The sequence below is a fragment of the Lemur catta genome, chromosome 9 (genome assembly GCF_020740605.2).
Source record: "Lemur catta isolate mLemCat1 chromosome 9, mLemCat1.pri, whole genome shotgun sequence".
NCBI lineage: Eukaryota > Metazoa > Chordata > Mammalia > Primates > Lemuridae > Lemur > Lemur catta.
This window is the reverse complement of record NC_059136.1, coordinates 67,711,029-67,736,854: the sequence shown is the minus strand read 5'-3', so window position 1 is coordinate 67,736,854 and position 25,826 is coordinate 67,711,029. Positions and strand designations below refer to the sequence as shown.

The 25,826-nt window shown below is 37.0% G+C and overlaps 1 protein-coding gene across 1 annotated transcript in view; it reads right to left on the bottom strand.

Annotated features, from left to right (window-relative positions):
- The window catches only part of MMP16 (matrix metallopeptidase 16), a 277,953-nt gene extending 253,220 nt beyond the window's left edge, over positions 1–24,733 (bottom strand). The window contains exon 1 of the mRNA XM_045560992.1: positions 24,288–24,733. Coding sequence (XP_045416948.1) covers positions 24,288–24,419 — 132 coding nt within the window. The 5' untranslated portion in view covers positions 24,420–24,733. The remainder of the gene's footprint in view (positions 1–24,287) is intronic.
- Positions 24,734–25,826: the final 1,093 nt, after the last annotated feature.

Below are 25,826 nucleotides of genomic sequence, written 5' to 3'. Positions count from 1 at the left end.
AAAGGATTAGCTCCCACAAAGCTAAACACATGTGCCTGACACCCTACATGAATACTCAGGCCTGAAAAAGTGACCCCAAAGAGTAATCAGACAAGAATTTTGTTAAAGGCAATATAGTGGGCATGGGTTCTCCCTCCACCAATGGCTGCTATTAGTGGAAGAAAGAACAGAGTGCTCTAAAGGAAGATGCGCCAATATCTGAAACAGAAGCCCTGAAGAAACGTTTTTCCTTAACTCAGACAGCTTCTATGTAATAAGCAAGGAGATCTCTGAGACCTGAGAACAGTCCCTTGTGGGTACAAAAGAAAAGAAACCTGTATAAGTCATAATGATTACCATAGAGGTGACCTCCCTGCAAATGGCCCACCCCAAAGCTCAGGATGAGTCACCAGAGGTTTAAGGACTTGCCCCATAGGGAAAAAAAATGGCAGCACGTCCTCCCTAAGGACTTGGCTTACTCTGCCAGATATGGCCTTGATATAGTCAGGATAGAGGCTGCTTCTCAGCTAGACTCTACCCCAGCGTATCTGTAAGTACTGTGTAGTGGTTGCACAAGTGTGCTCTGGAGTTAGACTGTCTGGAATAGAGTCCCACCTTTCACATTCATTAGTTGGAAGACTTTAGTCAGCCAAGTTTCTGAACCTCTCTGTGACCTCAGTTTCCTCATCTGTGAAATAGGTATGATAATATGACTGTATACACCTCAGAGAGTTAAAAGTGGAATAAGGTAATATATGTAACATTTAGCACAGTGTCTGGCACATTTGCAAAGTGCTCAATAAATAGCTATTTTTCAAGGCAAATGAGCCAAGTCTATGAAGATGACAATGAGAGAAAAGAAATTCAATACAACTGACATTACAATTCTACCACATACAAATGGATTCAGTAACCTCAGTCACAAACAAAGCAAAAATCAAGGCCTGTCAAAAAGAGTAGGAAAAAAAATAAAATGATGGGTAAATAAGGTAAAAAGGTAGCTAAAATTATACCTGTGCCTATTCGAAACAATTAGAAAGTAGAGAGAAGGTGAAAAAGCCAATGAAAGATCACCATTAGGAAAACAGAAGAGAAAATGCTGCAAGAACATTTTGAGTACATTCACTTAAAAGTCATAATAGCCATAAAACATTTTCCCCCCTCTTCCCCAAACACCCCATGTTAGGAAGAGTATAAGAAGGCACATCCATCTAAAAGCATCAAAGTGCAGACTGGGAGGTAGAAAATATACAGCTTGTAATTGCCAAATTTACGTGTGGAACAAGAGATGAACCAGAGAATTACAGGCCAATAAACCTGAATTCAATTTAGAGGAAGAAATGGAAAACACGTGGAATTGCTCAGATAACAATCCTTGAGGAAATTCTATAACTGTGCTTCCCAGAGCAAGATCAATGGTTCGGCAGCATTAAAATCACACTGGGGGAGGGGAGACATTTTTAAAAATGTAGATTCTGGAATTCTACTCTGATCTCCTGAAATAGACCTTCTGGAGAAGGAGCCAAAGAATCATTAGACAACTTCTTTCAAGTAATTCATCTGCATATTTAAGTTTGAGACCCACAGCTCTATGGCATAGAAAAAAAGTGATAGCAGGAGATGATGAACAAAAAATCTCAATACTAATAAATCTTTTTAATTCAGTGCTACTTATTCTGTGATCAATGATATAATGTGTATTATCAGTATTGCTTCTTAAGTGAAATCTTACTTCAAATACATGTTACATGGTAAGAGCACACAGTTTGAGGAACCAAGTTAAATTTCAATACATGATTTTAAATTGAGCTGAGTCTTTTTTAAATCAGGGAAAACTATAAATAAAATTGTCTTAGTTCATTTATAACATTATACTTATAGTTTTTAACTTGTGTAGCACATATCCAAAATTTTTCTTTTTGATCACACAAGAGAGAAAATAGGGCAGAGATAACCTTTGATGGAGCAAAATTACAATGGACAGAGGAATAAAGTTGAGGCTATTCGGTGAAAAACTCTGTCCTGTTTATCTATAGTTAGCAACTATACATGCATCTGTTCCCAATCTGAGGAAAATATATTGCAAACATATAAGTTCATTTTACCATAGTTGACCTCTTCTGTTCTGAAAGTGACTGTATAAACCCTTGCTTCATGCTTTTGTTTACCCATTGGTATCAATATGATCTTTAAATAAAAAGGCAAAAAAATGACAGTACTCAAACTTCAAATTCTTTAATTAAGGCTCACATAATATCTCTTGATCTTCGATCTCGATTCCATCTGGATGCAGTAAGCCAAAAAGGAAAGAGCCATGGGAGTTGAAACCCCATTTTCCTTCACCCATTTCTTCCTCACCCTCAAAGAACACTTCCGATGAAAGCACCACTACAGACATTTCTATAATACAAAACATAAAAGTGGATAATTCCACTTGCCGATTTTGAAGCTATCCAGATGTTTACCGAAGCCTATTGCCACCAAAGAACCTTGAATTGTCATTACTTCATCAAATGAGTCTCTTTGAGGTGATTTATAATGACATTCTTAGACTGTAAGGTATTCTGCAATGATAAGACTTGGAAAAAAATATTTAGTCAACTGTATCTCAGATAATAAGATAAGAACTTTTCTTATCTACAAAGTTATTCTTCTCTAACCTCCTAGAAATGAGTCTATAAAAGAGTCCATAAATGCAAGCTTGTATTATAAACGTCAGAACTTGGATGCATGTTGCCTTATTTTCTATACTAATTTCATACATCCCATGTCTTTCCAGACTATATACACGGCAAAGGCCTGAACATCTAATCATCTAATTTTTGTGTGCCCTAGATACTAGACACAAACTAGAATGCTTATGTTTATATTTCTCTCCCATAAAAGTAAATATAAACATCTTCCATGTGGGGAAATGCCAAGTAACATTCACAATAAAACAGTGACATAAATGGAGACCACATGCAAGAAGTATCTCTGGAAAAGATGGCCAATATCTTTACATTATCAATCACTATACTTGTATACAAAAAATTAAAAATGTATTCTATCAGGGGAAACTGTGGTGGGAATCCTATTTTACTCTACTCTTCTGTCTCCTAAATTGTAACATTCAATATTGCTATGTTAAAACATTAGCCAATACTTATTAGACCTAAATAGTGTACAGTAATCCCCCCTTACCCATAGGAAGGATGTATAGGAAAAAACATAGCATATATAGGATTTGGTACTATTGCCAGTTTCAAGCATCCACTAGGGGTCTTGGAATGTATCCTCTGAGGATAAGGAGGAAGGGGTGCTACTATATTCACTCTCCCAAGCTCTGACTGTCAAAGAGAGAGCAACAGAGAGAGAGAGAGAGGGAGAGAGAAACAGACAGCAAATAGGAAAGTACATGAGCCTTAGAATCCTCTAAGATTCAGCAAAGGCTGGGCATGAAGGGCTTATTTTTTTAAAAAAGCCTGAAATTGGAGTAACTCTTCCACCAGCTAATGAAATGCCATTAGTCCTCAAAGCAACAGTAGATGTAAAAAAACAAGAAGAGGAATAACAAAGTTTACTATTTTCTATGCATGTGTTTAGAGGCAGGGAGAGATAGGAAGCTGAAAGATTAATGTGAGAGGAAGTACCACTTAAATCTTTATTTTTGTCTTAAATTAATGCATTAAAATTTAATAAATTATTTACTCTATCTTGCACAAAAACAATACCATCCTTTATTTTAAAACTAGCTCTATGAAAGACTACGATTATCTCTCATGGAGCTCCAACCAATATTTCTAGAACAGAAGAAAAAATGTTCTTTATAGCAATGCTAGTTCTTCTAGGGATAACATGCATGGGAAAACAAAGTCCTTTCTCAGCCTTCTCTTGTTCCCTCAATATCCTTCCTTCTCATCTCCTCCACCTCTGCCTCTCAGCATTTTATAACTGCAATAGTCTTACATGCAAGACCTAAAAAGAAGAACCCCTGGAGTTTATGTGTCCGATCCTCTTCTTTGTTCTTTCTTAGAAACAGGAAAACACAAATCTCCTTTTAATATCTCTCTGACTTATTTGCTACAAAGTTTAAAAATTTGATGAAAATTCCAAGACGTACAAAAAGCTGATATATTTCCGAAAGCTTTATTTCAATATATGCATGCATACATATGCTGTATTCTATATTTTTCCTTTATGAAAATACAGATATATGCATAGATATGACATTATGTGTATATAGTTAGAAATGTGTTTAATTGTAACATTACAGATAAATTTAAACAAAGATGCTCTTATTTAATAGTGCCTAGAACTGAGATGACTGAATCACAGCTACAACATAAACATCTTTGCTACTGAGGAAGAAAATAGATCTTCAATAACGTTATTTGAGGTAAAATGAATTTGTCAAAGTCTGAACTTAGGAGACATTTGGTAATGTTCTAATATTCACTCTCCATCCTTTTGCCCCATTACAACTGGTCTTTAGGAAATACACTAATGAATTCATACTTCAATATTCTAATGGCTAAAACTTTTTATTGTTTCACAAGGTATTTTTGTCAACAGTGGGCAATAATCCAAATAATAAAGTAACATTTATCAGTCACATAACACAATGGTAATTTCTGAAATGTGACCATTGACACGATAACAGAATGTCCGTTTATTTTTTTACCCTAGCTCATCTGCTAAGGTGAGAAACACTGACAAGGACACTGGAGTCAGAAGTTCTGTTTTCTATTCTGGTTTCTGCCATGAACGTTCTATGAAGCCTGTAGTAAAGTCATGTCCACAATCAGGTCCCCAGATTTCTCATTTAAAAAATAATCAATCTACATTATAGTTTAAGTCCTAACACGGAAAAATAATTAGGAGGTCAAAGAGCTACATTCTCAGCACTTTGCCGCCACATCATCAAATAAAATCAGTCAAAAAGTTGCTGGAGGAAAAAAAAAAGTTACTTCTCACCTCTTGAGGAAAAATGTAGAGTATTATTGCTTAATAAATCATTGCTTAAGTCAACTGAAGCCTCTTGGCTTTTTGTTTTTCTCAGTCACACTAGCTCAGAACTCTGCCTCCTTTATTCTAATGTCTGTCTTTTGTTACATAAAGTAATCTGTGCACAAAATCATGTCTCTGCTGTACTCCTTCTCCACTGACACTTCTCTCTTGCACTCTTAACTGTCTACAAAGAGGTAACAACCCTGATGCACAAAACACACCTTAGTCCTAATTTGTCCAGAGACAGGAAGAGAAAATCACAAAGAACAGAAAGGGGAAGAGAAAAATAGGAAAGTAATCATACATATGTGTGAGTGGGAGAGATAGTTGGAAATGCAGAAGGGGAAGGGGAAACAGATAAAAGGTAAGAGCAGAAAGAAAAAGAAAATAATAAATCATTTCACCTGTTTTGGATATCTATTGTTGAAGTCCTGTCCAACATGCCTTCTCAGTTTTCTGAGAAAACTGCTACTCCGCCACTCCAAAGATCTGACCGGAGTAGGACATGCCATTTGTGGTCCTCCCAAACTACCCCCAGCTATAGGAAGAGGCAAGTCATCCAAACTGAGCTAATTATAAACCTTCTTTAGCACTTTTCCTAGTAGAGCTGGAAATATATGCACACGGGTAGAGAGAAGTTATTTTCTCCAAAAAAGACGATAAAGAAAAAAATGTCGCCAGCTGATAGGGGACCCACATCACATGGAGAAAGACAGTCGGCAGCAAGAGGGAACAAAGCCAATCAACAAAGAGAAGCAGAGATGAGGGTAAAAGGGAAAGTTCTTCCAAGATCTCTAGTTTAAGATATCTGCAACTGCCTCAGGCTTGCACAGCCCACCCTTCCCAATAATCTGTGAACCACACTAGTATATTCCAATAAACCTCGTATATTGCATAAGATAGTTCAAATTGGCTTTTAATAGGACCAAGAATCTTGAGTGAAAGTCTTGAATAAAATGCCAAATTCCATCAAAAAACTGATTAATCTATCCATTTATTGTTTCATTCAAAAAAACAATTTTTGTCTTCCCTCCATTTGGATAATCATGAAAATACCCTGACAAGTAAGGCAAGGATCCAAAACTTTACTTTTAACATAATAAAACCATATTAAAAACCAAAAACCAAGAAGAAATAGACAATGTTGAATAAAGAAATAGATAATATAATACCAAATTTCAATTCTTGTCCTGCTGGTCATGCTATGCCCTCACTATCAATCTTAATTTTAAGGCAATATACAAAGATTCTAGAATTAATGATCTTGGATAAAGTGAGTAGGATTTTAATTATTTTTAAGGTTAATGATTTATAGTTGAAAACAAATGAATCTTCATTCAAAGAAATGTCAGAATAAAGACAATTATGCCTAGTAACACAATAATTATTAATATGGCTCTGGAACAACTAGACAATTCAATTACCTGAAAGCATGAATTAGAGAAAAAAATAAAGGAAGCAAGATTCAGCTATAAGTGGTATGACCATACACCTGACTACTCAAAACAATCTACAGAAATATTATATGAAACAATATGATGATCAAGCAAGGTGGCTATTTGAAAATCAATATATAAAAGTCTACAAATAAAAGTTCCCATTCTGAGCAGCAATAAAAAAAGAAGACGATAACTTCATATTTGCAGAAAGCTGCAAAACGCTATTCATATGAAAGATTTAAATAAATCAATGGACAAAATTGTATTCAGAACCAGGCTAAATATGTGTGAAAATTTGTGTATAATAAATGCAGCATTTAAATCATTGAAGATAACATAGACTGAATTATTGGTCCCAATTCTTCACTTCTTTCAGTACCCATACCCTTGCCATGGCTTTATCAGAGGTGATGTATACATCCAACTCCTTGACTTTGGCCCCTGCCATGTAGCCAACCTGCTTTAGACACATGAATATGGTCAAAAACACCAAAAAGACCATGTGCTAGTTAGGAGGCTCAGACTTAAGAGGCATTACATGGGGCTGCTTGCTCTCCAGTGCTTTGCCATCACAAAGGAAACATGTTTCAGTTTGCCGCTGGTTACAGAAGCATGTCAAATATATGCAGTGGACCTGCCCAAGCCAAGCTATGTAAAGCAAAGGTGCTTGGCATCACCCAAGGATCCATGAGATCAAATAGCGTTTGTCTTAAACCACTGTACTTTATAGTAGTGGGTTCTCAACAATTCACAATTGCAAAGATGTGGTATCAACCTAAGTGCCCATCAATTCAAGAGTGGATAAAGAAAATGTGATATATATATAGACAGCTGTATCTATAGCTATAGATATATATAGATAGATATACACACCATGGAGTTCTAATCAGCTATAAAAGGAATGAAATAGTGTCCTTTGCAGCAACTTGGGTGGAACTGGAGACCATTACCCTAAGTGAAGTATCTCAGGAATGGAAAACCAAACACCACATATACTCTCTAATAATTGGGAGCTAAATGACACAGACACAAAGAGATCTAAAGGACATTGGAAACCAAGGAGAGGGGAGGGTGACAGAGGGTGAAGGGTAAAAACTTATCACAACGAACACTGTTCTGGTAATGGGTACACTAAATGCCACAACTTAAGCCTTACACAAGGTATCCATGTAACAAAAACATCTGTACCCCCTTATTATTTTGAAATTTAAAAACAACAACAATAATAAAAGAAAATCAGTTTTTTTAAAAAAAAATAACTGGAACCTGCAACCCTTGGGCAGATGGCTGTCCTCAAGAAATAATCTTGGTATGTTTTCTCACTCCTAATATGACACCAAAAAGAGAAGCCTCATTTTTCCTGTTAAATGCAAAAGTGATTAATGGCCATTTAATATTCAAAGACTACATTTCCTAAATTAGACGTAACCCAGATAAACAGTACACATATCAATGAAAGACTGAAGAAAATCTTGTATTTTTCCTATTTTTGTCCCACCTATTGCCAATATGGAGGAGTTCACCAAAAGGAAATCCATCAAATTTTGAATTTTCCTGAGTAAATTCTTCATGGGTCTTTAATATTGTGCTTGTTAGAACACTAAACATGATCTAATTTTAATGTAAGTTATTTCAAATAAGTACAAATTATTATATGATTATTCAGTCTTCAGGTTTTACATGCTAATGGATGCAGCAGTTGACAGCATATCAACTTTTTTTTCTTATCCATGTAGCTCAAAGACAGATTGAAATGAATTAAGCCTCCCAGTGAAATACAAGTAAATTTCTGTTTGCTCTTTTCTAAAAACTGTCTTGGGGAGTTACTGTTCAATAACAGTAATAACTACAACTGAAGTCAATGAACTATTAATAGAACAAAGTTATTTTCCTTTGATATTTTTCCTAGGTGTCCTGGTACACACCTCTGAAAAAACTGACCAATTTTACAATATTTTTTATATAAATGTTATTGGTGAATGAAGATAGAAAATGCTATTTATACCACAAACACTGAAGTAACATGTTGGAGATTACTAGAGAAAAATCCAGAAGTCCACATAGCTCACTAGCTGACCATTAGACACTGATTATTTGAAGTTTAAACATTTTTAATAAACTGAAGTAAATGTAAGGTAAAAGCACCATCTTGTCACCCAGTGTGGGCTAAATAAGTTAAAGGAAAAGACAACTATTGAAATAGATCAGAAAATATCAATTTCACTAGAAACGCCCATGAAGAGGGATTATGTAATCCACTCATACCGTCAGTGTATATGTATTGAGCTCTCCACTTTTTGCATGGCAGTGTCCAGTTCATGGAATATGGTGAAGACCAAGACAGATATATTCTGGCTCAACATAAAGTTATAATCTACTGTGAGAGACAGATATGAATCTATCACATGAATATCTTCTACAACAGATTATTTGCACAGGCATTTAATTTACTATAAGATACCAATTTAACCATATGCTCCAGGCAAGAAGAGAGAAAAATTACTTATTTTAGCCCCCTTAAATTTCTCTATTAGCAAATATGAATTTGGCCTACATATTTCCAGAGACAGGAAGACCAAAACTCAAAGGCACAAAGAAATGAAAGACATTGATATTTGGCTTCTTAGTGTCCATGGGCCAAGTCTTAGCAATGAATAAGCCACTGAATACATTTTCAATGGTAATTTTAAGAGTAAGCCTATATCCTACGTACAGATGTCAGTATTTAACTTTGAAGTAAGATAAAACACTCTGTGAGTATAATTACCAAAGATACTTTAAAGAGTAAGAAGTTTATTATAAATGCATAATGGGGACATTACCTGGTGAAGGTTAAGATGGAGATTTAAAGAAGGTCTGATAATGTTTATGCCAAACACTAAGAAGTGTATAGATGGGGAAGAAATGAAGGAATTAAGTATTTTGATAGAGACTCTAAGGTGGAAGGATCTTGGCATATCCAGGAGGAAAAAAAACAGCGTAGCTACTAGGACAAAGGTTCTCAAAGTTTGGTCCAGGAACTTCTGAATGTCCTAAAACTCTTTCAGGAGTTAAAACTATCTTAGTAAGATATTATCTGCCTTTTCACACTCACTTGTGACTGACAGTCGAGCTTACATGATTTGTAACTGCAAATGTGAACAACGAAGCAGATGCAAGAATCTAGCTATCTTTTGTTAAGGCAGATATTAATATTTAAGGTATTTGGGAAAATGTAAGGCAATGCCACTTTTCTTACTATTATTTTGTTTTATAAAATTTATTTTTCACAAAAATGTTATTTATGATAACATCATTTTAAATTAATTTTTAAATAAATATTTTAAAATTTTCTCAGATTTATCTAATATTATAACTATAGATAGATACAAACCACATAATAGAAGCTTTTGGGGGTTTTCATTCATTATTAAGAGTGTACAGGGGTACTTAGTGTGAGGCCTACTGTGCTAGATCCTGAAAAGCAGGAGATGAGCTCTGAGGTATGAGGCTGGAAACAGGGCTGCATCTGATAATGAGAGGCCACGCAAGCCACAGGGTAATACAGTATGTCAAGACCAGATACACTAGAGGCATGAAATAGGCTTGTCCTACAGCAGACATGAGAAATGAAAATATTGAAGATCTATGTTACAGGGAATGAGGCAACTGATTAGAAGCAGCGAGTGAGGGTCAGGAAGCTGGGGGGCTGGCACCCCACTCTGGGCATGAACACCCAATGTGGTAGGTGATACCAGCACAATGATGGGCTGCACTGTCTGAGGGAAAGGGCAGATCAGAATGTTTGTCATTGTGCACAGCAAGTTGGACTTGTCTGTAAGGACAGGTGGACGCATGAGAATACCGGCTAGAGCTGAGAAGAGAGATACAAACTGGACATAAAAACTGGCAGTTGCCTTCATCTAGGTATTTTAAGCCATAGGAATCCACTGCCCAAAGAAAGCTTACGGAGTCAGACAGACATGGCCCAAAGCCAAAGCCAAATCCTGATCAATCCAATATTTTATAGTTAGGCATTTCACTTCTACAGAACAGTGTTATAAAGATTGCAACCTATTCTTTCCATCTCAATTTAGGCTACAACATACGTGTAATTACCAGCAGTTATCATTATTAGGTTGGTTACCATGTACTAAGAACTGGATTACATATTCAATGTGCTATTTTTAACAGCTATATTGAGGTACGATTGCTATACAATAAGCAGCACATATTTAAAATGTACAATGTGGTAAGTTTTGACATACACATGAAACCATCACCACAATCAGAGAAATTAACACATCCATCATCATCAAAAGTCTTCTCTGGCCTCCTTGTAATTATTTCCTCCCTGCCCTCCTACTCTCCTCTCCTAGCCCACAGGCAATTGCTGATCTGCTTTCTGTTGCTATAGATTAGTGTCCATTTTCTACAATTTTATGTAAATGGAATCACACAGCATATGCTCCTTTTGTTTGGCTTTGTTCATCAGCACAATTATTTTGGGATTCATTTATGCTTTACCACATGTCAATAGTTCATTCTTTTTCATTACTAAGTAGTATTCCATCGTATGGATGTATTAGAGTTTGCTTTCTGTGCACACATTGATGTTGATGGACATTTAGGCTGTCTCCCATAGTGAGAAATCTTTCAGCTTTTTATGTGTCTGAAAAATTGTTTATTTTGCCTTCATATTTGAAAGACATTTTTTAAGTCAAGAGGGTTTTTTTTCCTTTCCACATTTTAAGATGTTGCTCTACTGTCTTCTCCTTGTGTTGTATCTGACAAGAAATATGTCATCCTTTCTTTGTTCCTCTACATATAAGGTGTGTTTTTCTCTGCCTGCTTTTAAGATTTTTCTCTTTATCACTCATTGGAGCAATTTGATTATGGTGTGCCTTCATCTAGTTTTCTTCATGTTTTTTGCGTATGAGATTCATCAAGCTTCTTGGATCCGTAAGTTTACATATTTTCCATTAAATTAGGAAAAGCATTGTTCTTTCTATGTCTTCCTCCCTTAAGAGACTCAAATTACACGTACGTTAGGCCACTTGCAGTTGTCCCATATCTCACTGATATTCTGCTCATTTTTATTTTATTTTTTATTTTTTTATTATTTTTTTTTATTTCAGAGTATTGGGGGTGGGGCGTACAAATGCTCTGGTTACATAAATTGCCTTTGCACTGCCTGAGTCTGCTTATTTTTTCATTTTCTTTTCTGTGTGTTGCTCCTATTGCTGTAACCTAAAGTTTACTATTTTTTTCTTCAGTACTATCTAATCTGTTAATTTCAAGTTTTTCATCTCATATATTGTAGTTTTGATCTCTATAAGTTCAATTTGAATCTTTTTTTTTTTAGTGTCTTCCAAGTGCCAACTTTTGGACATAAAGAATACCACTATAATAACTGCTTTAATGTCCTTCTCTGCTAATTCTAACATCTGAGTTATTTTTGAATCCAGTTAATTTTATTGAATTTTCTTCTCCTTATGGGTAGTGTTTTTCTGCTTCTTTACATTCTTGGTAATTTCTTATTGGATGCCAGACATTACAAATTTTTAACTTGTGGGGTGCTTGGTATTTTTGTATTCTAGTAAATACTACCAAGCTTTGCTGTGGAAAGCAGATAAGTCACGTAGAAACAGTGTGATCCTTTCAGGTCTTCCTGTTAAGATAACGTTAATCAGAACCAGAGCAGTGTCTGGTCCGGAGCTAATTATTTCCCACAGCTGAGGCAATGTACTTCTGAGTCCTCTACCCAATGCCCTGTGAAGTCTGAGGTTTAGGGAGTCGGCACTATCATCAGCCCCTCATGAGCACTGGGCATGATTCCATCTGATCCTTTTGGTGATTCTTCCCCTGGCTCCCATTAGTTACTTCCCAGGGTGGCATAGATCAGCTCTCGACTGCATACTCAAGGGGAACCCTCTGCAGATCTCTGGTGTTTTCACTCTTTGCAGATCTCTCCTCTCCACCTTTCTGTCCTGTGAACACTAGGCACTTTGGTCTCCCCATATGCCAGTTCCATTCCTTAACTCAGGGAGTCCACCTGACTCAACCTGGGTTCCACCTTCCTGGTAGTACGGCTGGGAAACCCTCTCAAGGCAGTAAGCTGAGATAATCACAGGGCTCACCTCATTTGTTTCCCATCACTCAGGGATGACTCCTTCATTACCTGACGTCCAGTGACTTGTTTCATGTATTTTGTCTGTTTTTTCTTTTGGTTATTTCAGAGTATCGGAGAGTAAGTCAAGAGCCTCTTACTTCATCTTTGTCCAATATCTCTCAACTCTTTTATCTTACAACAATCCTCAAGTTGGATACTCTCATCTCTATTTTACTTATCAAGAAATTGGGGCACGTAGTCAATCATGTGGCTCACCCAAGAACACAGAGCTTGTATATGACATAGCTAAGATTTTTAAGTATTGCTTCCAAAGCTCTTGCACACAGATGTTGTGATATACAGTACAGGAATATCTCCTTTTATTGTGCCTCACTTTATTGAGATTCACAGATAATGCTTTTCTATTTTTTTTTTTTTACAAATTGAAGGTTTGTGGCAACCCTATGTCAAGCAAGTTCAATAGCACCATTTTCCTAACAGGATGTGCTCATTTTGTGTCTCTGTGTCACATTTTAGTAATTCTCACAATATTTCACTTTTTCTTTATTATTATATCTGTTACATTGATCTGCAATCAGTGATTTTTTTTCACATTTATTGAATTTATTTGACTACAGTGTGCTTTTGTTTGAGAAACATCTTGGGGAATAGTTTATGAAGAACATATTATGAGATATGTAGTAGAACAGTGATTCAAAAAACTTACCTTGAATTGAAAAATAACTATTCCCAAACCTCACTCTTTGTGATCAGTGATGTTTGATGTTATTACTGAAATTGTTTTGAGGTGCCGTGAACCATGCCCATATATAAGGGCAAACTAAATTGATAAATGCAGAGTTTGTTCTGACTGCTTCACTCACTGGCCCTCCCCCTGTCTCTCTCCTCCTTGGGCCTCTCTATTCCCTGAGATGCAAAGATAATGAAATTAAGCCACTTCATAATGGTTTCCAAGTATGCAAGTGAAAGGAAGAGGTACACGTCTCTCACTTTAAATCAAAAGCTAGAAATGATTAATCTTAGTGAAGAAAAAGACTAGATAGGCAGAAAGCAAGGCCTCTTGTATCAGTTAGCCAAAATGTAAATGCAAAGGAAAAGTTCTTTAAGCAACTTAAAAGTGCTACTCCAGTGAATATATGAATAATAAGAAAGTGGAACAGCTTCACTGCTGATATGGAGAAAGTTTGAGTGGTCTAGATAGAAGATCAAATAAGCCACACATTCCCTTAAACCAAGCCTAATCCAGAGCACGGCCCTAACTCTCTTAATTTTATGAAGACTGAGAGAGGTAAGAAAGCTGCAGAAGAAGTTTGAAGCTAGCAGAGGTTGGTTCATGAGGTTTTATAAAAGAAGCCATCTCCATAACATAAAAATACAAGGTGAAGCAGCAAGTGCTGATGTAGAAGCTGTAGCAAATTATCTGGAAGATCTAGCTAATTGCTGAAGGTGGCTACATTAAACATACTTTTAATTGAGACTATTGGAAGATGATGCCATCTAGGACTTTCATAGCTAGAGAGAATAAATCAAGACCAGGCTTCAAAGCCTCAAAGGACAGGATGACTTTCTTGTGAGGGGCTAATGCACTTGGTGACTTTAAGTTGAAGCCGATCCTCATTTACCATTTCGAAAATCCTAGGGCTTAAGAATTACGCTAGGTCTACTCTGCCTATGCTCTAGAAATGTAAAGCATCCACAAAGCCTGTATGACAGCACATCTGTTTACAGCATGGTTTAATGAATACGTTAAGCCCATTATTGAAACCTACTACTCAGAAAAAAAAAGATTTCTTCCAAAATATTTCTGTTCCTTGACAATGCACCAAGATCTCTGATCGAGATGAACAAGGAGATGAATATTTTTTTCAAGCCTGCTAACACAACTTACATTCTGCAGCCCATGGATGAAGGTGTAATTGTGACTTTCAAGTCTTACTATTTAAGAAATACATTTCAAAAGGCTATAATGCCATAGATGGTGATTCCTCTGATGCATCCGGGCAAAGTAAATTGAAAATCTTCCGGAAAGGATTCTTCATTCTAGACACCATTAAGAACATTCGTGATTCAAAATATACACATTAACAAAAATGTGGAAGAAGTTGATTCCAATCCTCATACATGACTTTGAGGGGTTCAAGACTTTAGTGAAGGAAGGATCGGCAGATGTGGTGGAAATGGCAAGAAATGAGAATTAGAAGTAGAACATGAACATATTATTGAATTGCTGCAATCCCATGATAAAATCCTCACTTGTATTTATTTGGTTAGGAGCCTGGGTTCCTCAGCTAGCCTGCCTGCTTTGATTCTAGGCTACTCCACTTCAGCACTTTATAGCAATGTAGCATTGGCAAGCTCATTAACCTCTCCATGCCTCAGACTCCTCATTTGTTAAAGAGAAATAGTGCTAATAAGATTATAATGAGAATTAAATGTGTTACTATATATGAAACATTTGGAACACTATTAGGCACATAGCAAGTGTTCAACCAATGTTAACTAACATTGTTTTTATTATCATTAAAATAAGATGTTCAAATAAATTCCAGGTATTTCCATTTTACTGGTTGTTTGGATTTTTTTAAATCTAATTTGAATGCAACATCAGAAAGTAGTTGTTACTATCAACATATCCCCGGTCATCAGAGGGAACACAGGACCTGGGACACCACCCTATTCCTACTTACAAAGGAGACTGCTCAGCATTGTCTCAATGCTATTATTACAAAACCTGTGCTACAGACAGGCAATAAGGATCACACATCCATTATATAAAGGGCCAAAACAAGGCAAAGACCACTTAAGTAATTTGCTTGAGTCACCCATGAAGCAAATGACTTCACTCAACCCATCATACATGAGCAAAAGGGTGAATTAGAAGAGCAGAGTTGTTGCAATATAAGAAACATCCAAACCTCCAAAAAGAATTTTATCCATAACTGTCAGTGCTCTCAATTTTTTTTGTAGGTTTGTTCTCAATTTCATACAAACCATTGAGTGTGCAGTTGTTTTTGTAAGTTATTTGAATCTATTCTACTTTATTTATGATGAAAAAGGGGAGAGGTGTTCCCATAAAATTCCTCCCAAATTTGAAGCCAGGATTCCCGCAATATAGCTAAAATATGAAGTCCCTAAGATTCCAACTAGAAGAAACAAGTAGGACAACAAGAAGGAATGACCTGGCAATTGTTCAGAGTAAAGAAAGAATGAATGCACCAGCATTAGAAAACTAAAACAAATGAAAATGTGTAATCATTATAAACAAAGAGAAACTATTTAGACACGACAGGAATTCAAATGTGAAACACCTTCCCTTGGAAAAATGTCTCCACTGACATCACTGGGGTCTGATCGATCGCATCAGCCACATGCCTGCATTCCATTAACATCACATCAGGTGCATGCAATTGGGGACATGACGTGAAATCAGTAAAAGTATCCAGCTTCCCCTAAAAAAGGGCAGTTTACTCCCCCTCAACTTAAGTGTGATAAAAACAAATACTGTAAAATTCCATTTCAGTGGGTAGTTTACTTGGTCATCTGAATACATCACTCTAAGAACTCTCTCTCCTGAGAACATCTGTCTGTGGGGCCATGGTTTACTTCAATTATCCATATCTCAGTTAACTGCCTAGATTTAAAAACTTAAAAAAAAAATCTGAATGATGCCTTTGAGTAGGTTATAGTATCTGAATTAAATGTTGGCACGCCCTAATGCCTTTTTATCCTCCTCCCTCTATCAGACGTCATATAACATGGTAAACTGAAAACATTTCTGTGGTTCCTGTTTAGAGAAACCAAATGGTTTTCCATTTTTGTGGATCATTTCTTACATATATTTAAAAAGAATAGGTAAAAACTGTATTTTAAAATCTGCTTTCACTGAAAAGCATTTATTCAATAGATCCTATGGCAAACATTAGAAAACAAAATAACTTTAGTCTCTCAAGCTTTTAAAATTGGATTTTTTTGTCCGAACGCAGCAGCTTACGCCTGTAATCCTAGCACTCAGGGAGGCCAAGTCATGAGGTTCGCTTGAGGTCAGGAGTTTGAGACCAGCCTGAGCAAGAGTGAGACCCCATCTCTACTAAAAATAGAAAAATTAGCTGGGCATGGTGGCGAGCGTCTGTAATCCCAGCTACTCGAGAGGAGAATTGCTTGAGCCCAGGAGTTAGAGGTTGCTGTGAGCTAGGCTATCACCACAGCACTCTAGCCTGGGTTACAGAGAGACTCCATCTCAAAAAAAAAAAAAAAAATTGAATTTTTGCTACAGATTATCTAAAAGCCATTATTAAATTAAATTTATCCCTCTTCCAATCTATAAAACCGTTAACTATTTAATAAACTCATCCCAATTAGTTAAAATGGCAACACCAAAAGCACCTACAGTTACTATAAGATATAGTCTCTGATCTATTCCACACCTAAAAACAAGAGAAATGCAAAGCAGTCCAACATTATTACATTCTTTGTCATACTGTCATACCCAGGACTTTTTCCACTGGAAAAGTGCTAATTTCCTTCTTAGTTCATCAAATATGTAATCCCTGGTACCAAGAGGCTCTCAGTAAACCCAGCTTAAATTTTAAATTGTGAAGTATATGTTCATTTATTTCTCCAAACTCCCTGTGATTGGCTATGATTCATTTTAAGACATTTGATTGCACCTAGTATCTGTCCTTGATTTTAAACCAAGCTCTTCCAAGCCACTGGAGTCTTTAAACAGCTCAATAGCTCCCTCTAGCCTCTTTTTATATACTACACCCAGAGGTCACATTTAATCAAAGGTTAGGGGCTACAGTGGGACTACTCTTACGCTCTTGGCTAAGCTTCTGTTCTGTGGCTCATCAAGCTATTCCACTGATCCAAACCTAAGGATACACAATGCCAAACAGTCGTGGTGAAATACCAAGCAAATAATAGCCATTCAGAGTGCTAAATTACAGGAAGCAACAATCAAATATGGTTTCATGAATAACCTCAAAATCTATAAATAACTTTCCCAAGATAAAGGAAAAGAAGGCAAAAGAAAATCTGAGTGTTACATACATTATTTCTTAGTATTTTATCTTTTTAGCCTGGAATTTTTTGTTGTTCACATAAGCTGTATATTTTATCAAACAAATGCAATCTGATTTTTCACATTCAAAATGAAATATGTGGTGAAGAACAAAAAACCCTCAAAGAGCCATGTGCCAAAATTATTTCCCAAAATGGGCAAATGGAACACACGGTATAAGCACATCATTTCACTACAAAATATGTGTATGTTTGTACACATATACAGATAGATAGATTCAAATTTTGAGACCCTCTCCCCAAAAATTCTCAGCTAAAACTCAGTTTTGAACTTATTCCAATTTGCCTATTTTTGATTGAAGTATCAGCTGTAGATGATGTACATTTTTCAAAATAACGTTAAATAACACTAAGCCATGTTTTTAAAATTAAATTTTTAAATTTCACTACGTTTGCCAAAAATTGATTGGAAAATTGCCTATCATTTGCTGTCAGTGTTTTTACTACTCAGCAGAGGGCTAGAATTATTTCCAAAATGGAAGCCCCTACGTCCTTTGTCACTATAGATGATAACACATATTAAAGTTATATATTCTGTACTGCCTAATGATATTAATTTCAGAATAAAAAATCTGAAGTATCTACTTTGTGATTTAGTTGCCCCCAAATTTACAGAATAAATAAGTACACCCCCCCTTTTGCTATATAAAGTAAACCTTGGAGGCTAACTACTAAAAAATTTCAAATTTAGAAAAGGCCTTAGTGACAGTTTAGTTCAAGTCTCATTTTTGCAGATACAAGCATTGAAGAAATTATTTGTCCAAGTTCAAAAGTTATGTTAGTGAGAGAACCAGAGTTCAAGCCCACATTCTTCGTTCGACTTTCATCCCAGTGCTCCATCACACTATACTACCACCTATCTTCCCATTTTGAATGCTATATGGACAAAGTTTTGGCTTTTTCTAAATGTCTTTGTCATTGTACAAAGCACTTTAATCTTTTTCTGCCCATTCTGATGTCTCCCCTATAAATTAAAAAAAAAAAAGACTTTTATGTTCCGAATTTTAGGTATAACATAGAGCTGGCCTAAATTATATACTGAATCCTACCAATACTATGGAAAAGAGCTGGCCTAAATCATATACTGAATCCTACGAATACTATGGAAATGAAGCACTTGGGGCTTAAGCCAATAAAAATAAACAAGCCTACTGAAATATAAAGGCCTATTTATTTTCTATGGTATTAGAAAAGATGAACAGATTTCAGTGAACTCAATCTTGTGAAAGAAGGTGTGAGCTGAACTTGACATTCTATGATAGTAACAGATGACAAGACAAAATGTGAAAATCACATTCTTCAACTAAACTGTCTAAGAAAAACCCACGGGAAGAAAATGTACTAATGTTACATTTAGTTGATTTTCAGTACATTTGTTAAAAATGAAAAAAGTATTTAAATAAAATCTTCCTAGACCAGCTAGCATGCCCTAACCTGACAGACTTTTGTTATTAGATGCCATCATGTCAATTACCTCTGCATCAACTTTTATTTTCTATTAATAACAATGAAATCTACAAAGTATTGAGTTTTTAACCACGCCAACACGTTTCAAGCTATTATACATATATATATAGTATATATATACACATACATATATACATGTAATATATACATATTCATTTAATCATCAAACAACCCTATGAGGCAGGCACTATCAGTATCCTCATTCTACAGATAATATAAACTAAGGCTCACAGAGATTAATAACTTGTCCATTATTACACAACATGCAAGCAAAATGGATGGAATTAGAATCAGACAGCCTACTTTCAGAATATGTGCTCTTAATTACTATATTGCTCCATAATAAAAAAATGAATCAATGGATGTAATTACATTCACGGATATTTAAAATAAATTGTGATGGAAAGTAACATGAAAAATAACTTTCTCAATTTCAAATATACATGTTGAAAGGTCAAAACATTCCTGAAAGAGTAAAGAAATAAATCTTTCTCTTCCAACACTGAATAAATGTAACTCATTGATTCAAATGAGTTTTATTCTTTGTTTTTGTTGTCCTGAACTAATTCCAATTAGTCATCTACCAAATATTCTGAACAGGTACATTTTGAGTAACTGGAGTAGGTCAATAAGTCAAGTAAATTTACATAAAATAATTTATTAATCCAACTTCAGATAAAAGAATTATATCACTGAACAAGTGCATTAAAATTTTCTTATGTTAACAACCTTGGTTAGCATGAATAAAAAAAAAAAGTAGAAATTTTAGATCTGTCACTTTTAACTTGACTCCAGAAATAGGAAAGTTGTTATTGAACCCAACTTTATCCTTAATTGATAAGGGAGAAGAGATTAGATGTGAAAGGCCAGCTCTATAGAGAGGGGTGAGCTTGGACTGTTGCTCTCTATGGATTTCTCAAGAGGATAGTAGGACAAAACACATCTTACTGGTATATGCTCACCTAAAAAATTCTCATGAATAACCCTAGAGCTGAGGAAAACCTGCCCAGCCAACTCTGAACAGAGAAAGCAACAGTCAAAGTGGGACATGTAGGAAAAGGTGGGGAACCTTAGGACCATTGAGCCTTCTGGTCTCCTTGGTCAAAGTTTTTATCCTTTATGAGCATTCTCAATATCCAGAATATTTGAGATGTCTTGCTAAGCCTGCAATCTTGCAATAGATAAAAGTCTTTATGAATCAGTCACACAGCCCGAGTTGCTGGACAGTTATAAACTGATAAACTGCTACAGTGGAGAATTACAGGATATAGTCAAGGGATTTCCCTACTCAAGGAACCATGGTGTTACCATCCTTCCATGAGCAAATTAAATAAAGCACCTTGATTATTTAAGCAAGCAGAGAACAAGAGATAAGAAAAAAAGTGTCCCAACAGATGACATTTTAAAATCTACATCTAAAAAAATATAATTTTTTATCTCTGTAATGTCTCATGACCAATTATTGCCAAGTTTATATGCAATACAAAGCTACCCAAAGCAAACTCTGAACTTTTAGGTATTTTCAGACAAACCTGACAAAGGTAAGTAAATTCTAGATCAGTTAAATAAATATATTGCAAGAAAAATTTAGAAAATAGTTATACTCACAATTCATAATATTTTTTATCAAATATCCCACTGAAATCTACACTCTCTCTTCTTTCTTAAATTATGAACAATAAAATAAAATTTTGCTTTATCAAGATTTTTTTTCTGTCACAAGAGTAATCATCTTCTTATGCTTTGATATATGTATCTCTTAGAGATTTACGTTTTCATTTTATCATTAAATTGGATTAAAAATTTTTCTTCACTGGAACTGTGTGCTATTGTTTAAAAATCAATAAAGAATATGTTGTTCACATATGTAACATTTGACAAACTACCAAAGTTGATAATGAGAGTCATTACTATCACAAACTATATTCTACTTCAAATTTCATAACAAAAGTGCTTGCTGCACCCCCTCCAAAAAATCCACAGGATTATGAAAATCCCCACTAATGAGATAAGTGTTTTAGTGACAAAATGATCTTTAGGACAGTAGAGATTAAATCATAATTCTTTGTTAATAATTTAGCTTCTTCTGACCAATGAACACCTCTGATTCACGCTGCTGCCCAATGACAACAGTTTTTTACTTTAGTTAACATTAGTGAATTCCTTTGCATCATGCTAATTATTACACACAGACCCACTCCCAGAAAAAGGATCCAATGATATGCAAAAGTCTTTGTCCAAGTAACTGTATACCGAAAACATTAAAAGTGTTCCACATGAAATATAAGTAGAAAAATGATCTCTTTCATAGTATTACTCCTGGTAGTGAGTGTCTGATCCCTTTCTTAGCTATAAAAGATGTGCCATTTTGCTTCTTAAAATACAAGACAAAACAAACAAAATGAAATGCACTCTTTCTCTATAACAGGATTTCATCAGCATATTAAAAAATATCTCTCATGTTGATAATTGGCAATTCTGAATATTTATACTCTTAAAAATCAGACAGGAAAGAGTTAACATGAATACCTTTCCTCAGAAAAATACAGGACTTTAAACCTTAAATCATAGAGATGAAAAAGTATGAGGGTACCAAAAATTATTAAATTTAATGATGAATAAAGCCTTGTAATCTTAGTTGTCAGCATAAAAAGCATCTCTCTGAAGCTTTGTTCCAATTATAATAACTTGGTGTGCTTACTAGAAAAAAAATTTTATGATTATATGAGCTTCATGCATGATTGATACCATTGCTGTTTATTTTAAGATTGTCCTTGAGAATCAATCAAATGAAACATTCCCAGTGTGTATGTTTTGCAACCAGAATGAGGAACACGATATAAGTGCCTCTTCTGGAGAGGAAGTGATGGACTATTCTTCCCATTAGAGTTTCCTAGCAAAAAGAAACATCTAATAAAAGTGAATCAGGCAGAAATTCATGTCAGAAAACATCCTGTCATTCTACGTTCTTTACAATATTTTGATTTTACCAGCGGCTACTCTTATAATTTTAAAAAAGAGAGGTTATCATTACACATAAAGAAGCTTATAAATCCAAGCAAAGAAGTGCTCAAGAGCTTTAAAAAAAAACCCTATTTGGGAATAATCCAAACTATAGCATATAATCTACTCTAAATAAGTAGAAACTCCCTTTGTATCAAGTAAGCTTTCTAAGGTCTCAGATGGCACATGACTTTATCCAACATACTTAAATCTGTGCAATAAATATGGATAAAATAACTTAAGTACTCTAAAAATGGGAAAAATAACTCTTTTCTCCATGAACCGTTGTTTCACACATATCTCAATGAAGAAAGAGAAATCAATGGAATTCAAAATTAAATCGTTTTTTTAGTAAAATCATAACTTTTTCTTGCATAATAATAGCTGATTGAACTGAGGGATTCCAATATAAAGAAATAAAAGTCTAACTTATGTTTAGTCTCACAAAAGAAACCAAATAATTATCAAACACTGATGTTATCCCAATCTCTCAAAGCAAATCTAAGACTCTCCCAAAGCAGATGGCCATCAATCCAGGCTCCCCCTCCCTTCCCATAGAGAGCAAGATATAACCTAGCACTTATTTGACCACCTCCCCCACCCACCCCACCTCAGCACCATCTACACTACCAGCAGTCTAAAGCAAGGGGCCCTTCTGTTTACAACATTATAAATACAGCTTGCCACTTTCATTCCTCCAGTCTATAAACTAATTATTTCTTCATTTCAACACTAAAGTATCTCTTGATTTAAATGTTAGGTACAAAAGTCCATCTGTGGCATGGAATTCCAAAAGTTCAAATTTGAAACCAGGAAAAGTCTAGACTTTTAGACCCTCTCTTTTTATTCAGAAAAACAAAGTGGTATATGTCAAAGGGTTAAACCATTTTGGTTTTCACATTGGGGTTTTTGTGTAATTTATTCATACTTACCATCTGTAAACTTTAACTCTTTTGATGATAATGGTTCTTACTTTTTCAAATACTTTGTTTCTGTACCAACCATCACTTATTACATGGAGTCCTAAAAACATCTTATATAAACAGAGTTATATTCAGAATATGCCTTCACACATGGCATTTATTATGCACACATTGTATATAAATTGGTTACACGAAGCATGTTCAAATACTGTGCAACAGGTCCTGCTATTGTGTAAACACACACTCCCAACAAAATGACAGTAAGCTTTGTAATATTAACAATATAAGAGAAAAATCACATTACTCCTTGGAGAACTAATCATAACGCTTTTGAGATGTCAGAAAACATCAGACCTAATCAAAACGAGTATATTTTACTAAAACTCTCGTACTGTCTTTGTATTCCACCATGTACCTTATAAACTTGTGTTACAGCCCAGGTGTACACACTCCTTCATTGATTTATTGCACATTACTGGCTTTAGTGCTGAGTTGATGACAGGAAGAGTACTTTGGCAGAGGTCTGACAAGTCCTTATCCTTAAGTTCCCTCTTGCTTTGTGCTGTCTGTTCTCAAAGCTATCAAAGTAAAGCAAATGACAGTCTGAAACCTCTCAGTTTTGTCATGAAAGTGTGAAATCAAATTAAAAACACACCTCAGAACTATTACATTGTGCCACGTTTATTTTAAATTGGCGGGGGAGGGGGAGAGAAGACACTTAAAAAGGTGGATTTTATGTCCTCTGTGTAGTCAGATCTATTTACAGTGTATTAAGTTATGTCTAAATGAGAAAAAGACTCCGTCTGCTCAAGTGTTTTGTCACAAAGTAATGTTATTAAACATATCAAGTATTCCCACGCTCTCTTCTAGATTCTTTGATTTTAACCTCCTTTGTTAGGCACCAAACATGGGGAGAAAGATTTCAGGAACAATACCAAGGCAGTACATGATGCCAACCAATTAATTCTGCCTTTCCCGAGCTGTTTATCCATCATAAAGTCAAGCTGCCTTGTTTAGCTACACGTTTGCTATATGTAGGACTTCTCCTGGGCGAAAAGCATGGACCGGCTACAATTGTGTCTGAGCGCACAGCATCGTGCTTTGTGCTGCCGGGGATAACGGATTCTCGGTCTCACGCGCATCCATCACCTAAGACACAGGGAAACTCAACAAGGGTCTTGGCGTCTGGAAGCGAAACAATGTGTTGAGACCCAGGCTCCTCTGAGCTGCAAGGACCCGAGGAGTGAACAAAATGTTTCAGGCAAGGGAGGAAGAAGAAAGCCCTGGTACTCTTACCTCCACATTGAAATACTGCTCCGTTCCGCAGACTGTAGCACATAAAATCCAAAGCAAGGTTTGCAAGAAAAACACCCCCGAATGATGCACGAAATCCAACCGTCTTCCAGTGCTGAATGTGAGTAAGATCATAGTGAACTGTGCTTCAATGGATGGACAAGCTCCCCTTCTTTTTCTCCCTCTCTCCCTCTCCCTCCCTCCCTCGTTTCCTTTCAAAAAAAAGTCCTCCGGGTGGGTAGGGTGCCTGCAGGTTCACCCACAGCCGGGCAAGGGGAGGAGACGGGGGCCCCGCGCTCGGCAGCCCCCGAGAAGCAGCGGCGGAGGAAGGGTCAGCGGCAGCTCCCGTTCACCATCCTCCGGGGTCCGTCACCGGGAACGTGGCGCCCAAGTTCACCGGCGGTTCCGGCTCAAAGCGCCGAGTCGCAGCCGCAGCAGCAGCCGCCGCCGCTGCCGCCGCCGCCTCCAGCCCGTGCGTCCTCCTCCTCCACTGCCTCCTCCTCCTCCTCCGCCGCCGCCGCCGCCGCCGCCCCCAGCCTCTGCGGGAAGGGCCTCCGCCGCGCCGCGCTCTCTCGCCTCTGCTCCTCCTTCCCCCTTCTCGCTCCCCTCCAGAATGTTCATCCGTAATCTACATAACTCCTCCTTCCCGGGGTCTGCCTGGCTCTTGGGGCCCTCACCGCGCCCGCGGGGGCGCGCGCGCGCACACACACTCACACACCACACACACACACACACACACACACACACACACACACACAGACACACACACACACACACACACAGACACACACACACACACACACACACACGGACACAGCCCGACACACAGACGCTCGCGCGCTTCTTAAAGGAGACGGCTCCTAAAGGCTTCCCTCATACGGTAGGGCGCACTGGAGGTAACCAGCCCGCGAGAAGGGCACTGGCTTGAGGAGAGCTCATTAACAATGTCACCCAACCCTCATCCAGGAGTCAGGCAGCCCGAAATCTGGGCGGCTCCTTCCTTTCCTCCCGTCCTCCCTGCCGCCTTGCCTCTAGATCAAGTGGGCCCCTCCCCAGCCGAGGGGGGTGCTGGGTGGGGCTCAGGCTGCAGACCCTGGCGGGGCCCGGGGAATGGCCCAGGCCTGGTCCTGGAGAGCGATTGGCATTCTCAAGGGAGCGGCCCTGGAAGATCGGGGTCGCTGGGAGTCGAAGGAGCGTCGGGTCACTGTGTGCTGCTTGGTGGCTCAGGTCGGTTGCCAGGGCTGACCAACTTTAGGAAGCCTGCGATGGCAAGTCCCAAGAGTCCAAAACTTTGTTGGGGTCCGCTGAGCCTGTGGCCTGGTGTCTCCCTTAATCTCCTCTACCATTGCTACCCTCCGACTTCCAGGCTCGGGAAGTAGGTATGGGCTTTTGGTGGCGGACTAGTCAAATACAGAAGCGGGATGAAAATGCTCACTTTCCAAGTGAACGGTGGATGCGCGTACACTCTGGGACCCAGAAGAGGTGATCCCGGGTGTTAAACACAACATCTGACCAAAGGGACCCGGGCTCTGGAAAGAAACC